Genomic DNA, 7,466 nt, shown 5'->3' with positions numbered 1-7,466 from the left:
GCCGCGCGCTTCCGGCTCGGCCGTTGCCCAGCGACGGTGGGGTTGGGGTGGTGCTGCGGGAGGTGAGGCCCGCGTCCGCGCCGGACCCCCCTGCCCCAGCGCAGCGCAGTGCGGCGTGGTGCTCGGGCCGGGGCCCTGCGGGGTTGGTGCCAGAGGAGCATTGGCACAGCCCGCCCCGGCCCGGCTGCAGCCCCCAGCGCCTCGGGGGGCTTCCTACCCGGCCCCGGCCCCGGCCCCGGAGCAGGTGGCAGCTGAGTGACCAGTAGAGCACAGAAGCGGGCTCCCCACAGCGGTGGGCAGTCTCGTCCCCAGAGGACTTTAAGCCCCGGGTAGACGAAGCCTTGTGTGGGATGATGCAGCTAGACCCGTGTGACCCAGCTCCTTGGGGCTGCTGTTCTCTTCCCCCCGACCTAAACAGCCCCGTTCTTTCAGCCTTTCCTCTCGAGGCCTTCTTCCCACGCCTCCCCCCTTGGCCTCCCCCCTTGTCGCTGTTGCTCTCTGCTGGGCTCTTTCCAAACTGCCCACATCCCTCGCGGTGGGGCCCGGCGCTGGCCTCCCGGGCACTGCGCGGTGTGGGAGAGGCACTCCTCCTGGCTGGCCTGTGGACTCCTACTGTGCAGAATCCAAGTTTTCAGTTGAAACATGCGCACGTTCCTAGCTGTTGCATTTGTGAAGAAAGCTAATCTCGTCACTGTCAGCCCTTAACCCTAAGGATAGCGCTGGGATGGACAATGCCTTTCTGCTGCTCTACATTTTTTATGGTAACGCAAAGGCTGAGCAAACAGATGTCTGTGCCCCTCAGTGCTCCACAAATGCCTAAAATGTGCATTTGTGACTAATACTTTCTGCTGCTTTATTGCAGCAGACTTCTGTTTGCTTTGTGGTGTGAGAGTACAGCAGCCAAGTGCTGCCCGTGCCCCCCCGCTGCCCCAGGCAGGCACTCGCACTGCTTGAGGGGCCTGATCCTGTGTGCCCTGGGAACCCCAGTGCAGACTGGGACCCCTCAACCCTCAGGGCCACCTTGGCTTTTTGCTCTTGCAAAGACACCTCAGAGATTCCCCAGGGCATGCGTCTATATGAGGAGAAAGCTGGTGTTGTGCTTAGAGGCCACCGCAGGAAATCTCCAAGGTGAGCCTCTGTAAGTGGGAAAAGCCCACCGAGATGATGCACAGAGGTTGCCTGGGTGCTTCTCTGTAAGCAGGAAGCCCCGGCTTTCCCCACTTACAGACATCCCGGAGAATTTCTGAGATGCATCTAAGCAGGGAAAACATCACCAGTTGTCCCACAGGGTTGGGCCTTGGCTCGGTGTGGGACAACAGACAAAGGGCAACATGAGTTTCACCCAGTGAAGAAGATCAGCTGTGGTAGATGACTGATCTGCTTCACTTGGTCACATCCATTTATAGCCTTACTTGGCTACATTAACTATTTGATTGCTGACCATTTTAGTGACTGGGAAGGGGGTAGGTATGAAACGCACAGAGAGATGGAAACTGGGAGCTGATTCAAGAAAGGAAGATGAGGAGACAAAAGCAATAATGGGTAAAGTAATGAATGGGCAGGCCTGGTGACACTCCTAAGGAAAGTATAGTTACTGAGTCAGGTGCTGAACAGAAAGATTAGTTGGGATGTAAACTTAATATTCTGCTTTGATCTTGTTGCAAGACTTCCAGTGACATCAGTGGGGGTTCCAGTGTGGACAGGTCTCAAGTCTGAACATATGCCATGATCTGTGCATCCCACTTAAAACTGGAAATTGCCCTTTGTAACCAAATTAATTTGCCAGCTGCTTCCTAGGCTGGGAGTGCTTGTATTGTTCTTGTTCTTTTCACATTATACTTTCACATTGTCAGCTTAGGGGACAGTTGTATTGGTGTCAGCTGCCATTTGTCTGTCTACAAAAGGTGCTTTGCACCATCATAGTAGTACTGGTGAAACCCCAGGGAGTGGAAGAAGCAATTGGAGAACCAGTTCTTACTAAGTAGCATAGAAATGGGAAAGACCCTGGATCATCGCATCCACTTTGCTATTCAGAAAATGCACTATGTGGTCCCTTTCCTTTTCAGTAATTTAGTCACAAGCTGTGTGAGCATTATTGCTTGTCTTGTCATGGTGCCTGGTAGGCCAGGGTTTCATTGAGATGGGTGCTGTATACACATGTAAGCAAAAGTCCCTATCCCAAACAGCTTATCAGTTCAGCATGTGATTAGAGAGCTGCCTTTACCAAGCTTCATCTTTCCAGTTAGTCTTTAGGCTTCTTTGAGAAAAGTTGATAAAAGATAAAAATGGCAAGTTAAGGTGCTTTCCCAGCAGCAAGTGGGCAGCTGAGGTCCTGTGTTTTCATGTGCACTTCTGTACTGTTCAGTATTTGAGTTTCTTTTAGGTAAAGACAATACAACATATATTGCTTTGCTGTTTAACCAGGCTTTTCTTGCTAAGTGCATCATTCTAATACTTTACCCTTTACACTGCTGATAGAATCTCTCAGCCTTCTATCTGGGAATTTAAGGCCTAGTATTATAGGTACACACAGATGCTCCTTTTACATTCCTTAGGCTACTCACATGCATAAGTGTTTGAAAGATCAATTCCTTAGAGTATAAGGTCCTTAGGGTGGAAACTGCCTGTGGCTTGGGAAAAGGAGAGCACATTTGTGCTTTAAAGTTAAATAATAGCCTCTGACCTCTCTTGTGTTTCAGGAAAATGAGTGGGAAGAAACCAGGAGGAAAAGCTGCTGCTCAGAAAGGTGCAAAATCAGTGTCACCAGTGAAGAAATCAGCACTAGCTTCTAGAAAAAAAGGTAAAGTAGTTAATAGCAAAGTAGTCTGGCCAGAAAAGGTGCTGATGGGGAAATCCTGGCTCCGTGACTCTTTGCTGCTGCCTCTTTGGCCTGTTTTGGAAGTTTGTGGTACTCAGTGAGGCAACTACCAAAACCATGCCTGGATGTTTATCTGGAGAAATGGACTAGGGGATGTACCTGAGGGTAGCCTGAGTGTTTTATACTACAAGAATGTGCAAGGGAGATCCTTCGCCTTTCCTGTGAAGGCAGGTGGCTGTCATTAATGACTCCACATTATGAAGAGTAGACAGATAACCCATCAGGATTGTCTGCTTGGTATAAAGGTATGAGATACAGTCACAGGATGGATGGAGTTCTGTGGTTGGTTGCCAAGTCCTCTGATAATGTTAATGCCTGTTTTGGCTACTTCTGTAGCCCCATTACTAGGCCTGTGCAAGTAGGCAGCTTTTCGATCCAGCCGCTTCGGGTGCCACGGATCTGATCTGGAACTCTGGACTGGGTTTCTGCTTTGATCTGGCCAAAGCGGCTCTGAAGCTTCAGAGCCGCCTCGGAGATCTGGCCATAGGGTATAATGGGGAATCAATGACATATCTATAACTTTGTTGTTTTTTGTCTGATTTGGATGAAACATTTAGGGCTGGCAGCCTCTTCTGAGAGCATGAAGCCTGCCACGTTTCAATAAGATCGGTGCAGGAGTTTGGGGGGAACTGTACCCCAAATTCTTGAAAGCAAAACTCATGTCATGTGTATGTGTTACACCACAGGGGGGTGAAAACTGCAGGGGTGGTAGCCACTGGTGAGGCCACAAAGCATGCCAAGTTTCAAGAAGATTGGTGCAGGGGTTTGGGGGGAACTGCACTTCAAGCTGCTGACAGGCAAAATTCGTGACATAGATGACCGTGTGTGTGTTAAGGTGCAGTGGGCTGAAAACTGCAGGGGTAGTGCCCGTGCGGCAGCCACAAAGCGTGCCAGCTGTCAAGGAGATAGGTGCAGGTGGGGTTCTGGGGCCCTACACCCCTAGCTGCTGACAGGCAAAACTTGTGTCATGGGTGCTTGTAAAACTGACTTGTTTCTGTCTTGGGGCAGTTGATTGTCTGTATTGATTATTTCCTCTCCTTAGTGTGGGGTTTTGTAGGTGTTAATTGTTGCTAATTAACTGGCTACATTAGCTAGCAACTGTGTATTGAGTGAATCATGATTGATTGGTAACTGGTAACACAGTAGCTTAGCAGCCAGGCCTACAGTGGTTCTGGCCCCCCAAGACAGACACAATTGCACAAGCACCCATGTCACGAGTTTTGCCTCTCAGCAGTTAGAAGTGCAGGGCCCCAGAACCCCCCTGCACCTATCTCCTTGACAGCTGTCAGGCTTCATGGCCTCACCCAGGGCCATTGCCCCTGCAGTTTTCACCCCCCTGTGGTGTAACACATAGATGTGACAAGAGTTTTGCTTTCAAGAGTTTGGGGTGCAGTTTCCCCCAAACCTCTGCTACTCCAGCTGCGCTTTGGCTTTTCTGACTTCATCCCTGCATGCCCAAGCAATACTCTTATACTCCTCCCTAGTTGTTTGTCCAAATTTCTCCTTCTTGGAAGCTTCCTTTTTGTGTTTTAGCTTACTGAAAAGTTTCCTGCTAAGCCAAGCTGGTCTTCTACCATACTTGCTAGTCTTCCTGCACATCGGGATGATTTCTTCCTGCTCTCAGTAAGGCTTAACATCTGAAAAAGAATTGATCTGTCTGGGATTGTGCTAGTGGGAGGTCTGATGGTACTGGTGTAATTTCCCACTACCAGCCTTTGAGTGCATCCCTCCAGGAAAGACCAGACCTTTTTAGCCCATTCCCCTGCCCTCTCTCTCAGGGGGATAGTAGTATCTTGGTTGTTCTCTGCAGTTGCTCCTCAGCTCCAAAACTCCCTTCCTCTTGAGGCCTGCCAGAGCCCAAATCTGGACATTTTACCTTTCTGTTTGGGCAGGCGTTTAGCCAGCAAAGCTAGGCTGAGATGTTTAGTGGGTCTCTGCTTATTTATTTTGTTATTTTGTGTTGTCTATTCTAGTTGCTTTTTAAAGTTGTTCTGTTTCCCTTTCTGCAAGTCCCCTGAGCCTTTGTTGGGTTGGCAACATGTAAATGGCATGTACAAATAAATAAATAGCTAATGATTAAATGTGGAATGTTAAAGGTGAAGCCAGAATTATACAAATGGTCTTTTCTCTGTGTAAGAAAACTTCACGAGGTCATTAATGTTGTCACAAATGTTCCATGTCCTTTTCTGACTATTGATGTTAGTGGATTTGTGGGTGTTTAGCATTTGTGGAAATTGGACCAGTTTCAGATTTACATGCTTGTTTTAGGCAACATGTGGGCTCTGATAAATAAAATAACTGAATTTTTTAAAATTTTCATCTGCCTCTAGCATTAGCAGACCACACTGAGGGGAAAAGCACAGCTAAACAAACAAGCAGCTGCAAGCTCCCAGAGAAATCAAACAGCAATCACAATAAGTCAGCTCCTACCAGCAGCCCAGATGAAGGTATGTGCAGAATGGGTTAAACTAAGCGTTCTTGAATATATCAGTCATTTTCCCTTGACTCAGCATTCTGTAATCTGGTCAGAGGGATTTTCTTCAGTATTCTCTCTATATAAAGGTGCACTAGTTTAACTAAGGGTGTGATTTTTAAACAGCTTTTATTTAAACCAATCTGTAAAACTCTGTATAAATGCTTTTTAATGCACTTTACAACTGGTTTATATATCCATAAAGAATTGAGTGAGCTAAATTGATATAGACTTAGTTTAGAACCATAGGGATGGAAGGGACCTGGATGCTCATCTAATCCGGGGGTGAGCAATCTGTGGCATGTGCACCACAAGTGTCACAGGCAGCCCCCATATGTGGCATGCAGCAGACTGGGGAGGGGACAGGCATCACAGTGGCAGATTGTGCAGAAAGCAGAGCAGCAGATTGGACAGGAGAAGGGGATCAGAGTGGGACTCGGAGATAGTGGCAGGGTTAATTTCTGGCATGCCTGCCAAAAAGGTTGGTCCCCCACTGATCTAGTCCAACCCTCTGCATAGTTGCAGGATACTGACACCTCTCTGTTCACTGAAGAACATCCAGGTTTTGCATCAAGTTAAGTAATTTAGGCCCCCTCTATACATTACAGGTATTATGCAATTACCTGGTTAATTGTGCAACTAATGGAGACCAGCTACACATGCAAAGTACCTATCATACTATAAAAAAGTCCAACTAGCTGTAAAGTTAGTACACGTTTTTGAGGTCTAACTTTAGAGTTGGTTGGTACTCAGCTTCAATTTGCACATGAAGCAGGGTCTGTCCCTGCAGCTGAGAGCTCACAATTGAGGGTGTGAAGAAATCCCCCTCTCTCTGCCCCTCATTGGTTCATCCCAGGGGACCTGTGTGTGCGTGTGCGCTTGCTTTCTTTTTGGTTCAGGCTGGGCAACCGGGTGACCTGGCCATATAAATTCCTAGGGGCAGGGGGAAGCTTTTGCTCTTCCTGGCTGCAAGCATTTTGGAACACCACATGCAACATACCCCTGTGATTTCCTGTAAGTAAAACCCTGGAAACTGGCCGGGAGTTAGGAATTATGTTTAGGCTAGTCGCGTCTTAAAAGGATGACTGTGTCCAAGGATGACTGTAAAAGATTCACATTGCTTATGTTTGTTCAAAGTGTATTCTGACTTCCTCTGTTCTAACCCCGTGCCCCCCACCCCGATCAATAAAGGTATTGGGTTACAGCATGCCTTGCTATGTTACTGAGGAGAGGGGGAAGAGCCTTTTGCTCCCAGCTTGGCCAGAGGAGTTTGTCTGTTTATCTTCCCTCACTTCTACCTGATGCTATTTTGGGATGCTTTGGGCTGAAAGAAGCACCCAGAAATATTACTGTGGGCAAAGCACCCCCAAGGTTCACAGGGTCTGTGTGCACAGAGCCCTGCCAGAGACCAGTGCCCAGGTGGTGGCAGCTTTACCCCAGGCTTACGGGTGTTCTCCAGGAAGCGGGACAGCCAGCTGTAGGCTCCCTGTAGGAGACTCCCGAAGTGAGGTTATTGGGCCTGACACAGTGAGGTGGGTGGCTCTGCATAGTAGCACCCCCTACTGTGCTGCCGCAGAGGGGACTCACAGCTGTGGCAGCACCCCATGGCTGCTGGGATGGAGAGTCCTGCAGCTATGGGACTCTCCATCCTGGTGGCCATTGGGCGCTGCCATTGCTGCATGTCCTGTCAGCTACATGACTTGCAAATGCAGCGGCTTGCTAATTGTCAGTGCAGGGGGAGTCCAGGATGGCGATAGTATGGCTGGAGGCACAATTGTGTGTATCACATATCAGATTCTCTCATGCCTTTTACCTGAATATCTGGAGGGGCTGTTCCTGTTTTAAATTATTTAAAATTAAACTTGAATGCCAGTCAGCTGTGTAGCCTGCTGTCTCCTGCTGGTGGGTGTTGCTGCCTGAGGTGCTCCTCATCTAATCCTCCTCTAACAGAGACTCCTTTTGTAACAGAGAGACTTCAGGAAGGCCTTCGATACGGAATCCCACACCATACTGGTGAACAAGTTAAGAGGCTGTGACTTGGATGACTACACAGTCCAGTGGGTGGTGAATTGGCTAGAGGGTCGTACCCAGAGAGTTGTAGTGGATGGGTTGGTA

The 7,466-nt window shown here is 48.5% G+C and overlaps 1 protein-coding gene across 3 annotated transcripts in view; it reads left to right on the top strand.

Moving 5' to 3' along the window:
• The first annotated feature begins 8 nt into the window (after window positions 1-8).
• IQANK1 (IQ motif and ankyrin repeat containing 1) overlaps window positions 9-7,466 on the top strand; it is a 77,405-nt gene continuing 69,947 nt past the window's right edge. The window contains exons 1-3 of one of the 3 annotated variants that reach the window (XM_025214226.1): window positions 9-62; window positions 2,700-2,800; window positions 5,209-5,325. In XM_025214226.1, coding sequence (XP_025070011.1) covers window positions 2,704-2,800; window positions 5,209-5,325 — 214 coding nt within the window. In that variant the 5' untranslated portion in view covers window positions 9-62; window positions 2,700-2,703. Of the gene's footprint in view, window positions 63-137; window positions 330-2,699; window positions 2,801-5,208; window positions 5,326-7,466 lie in introns of those variants that run through there. The other 2 variants (XM_006032481.3, XM_025214227.1) reach the window with 2 other exon arrangements.

The sequence above is a fragment of the Alligator sinensis genome, unplaced genomic scaffold (genome assembly GCF_000455745.1).
Source record: "Alligator sinensis unplaced genomic scaffold, ASM45574v1 scaffold987_1, whole genome shotgun sequence".
Taxonomy (NCBI): Eukaryota; Metazoa; Chordata; order Crocodylia; family Alligatoridae; genus Alligator; species Alligator sinensis.
This window is presented reverse-complemented; position numbering and strand designations above follow the sequence as displayed.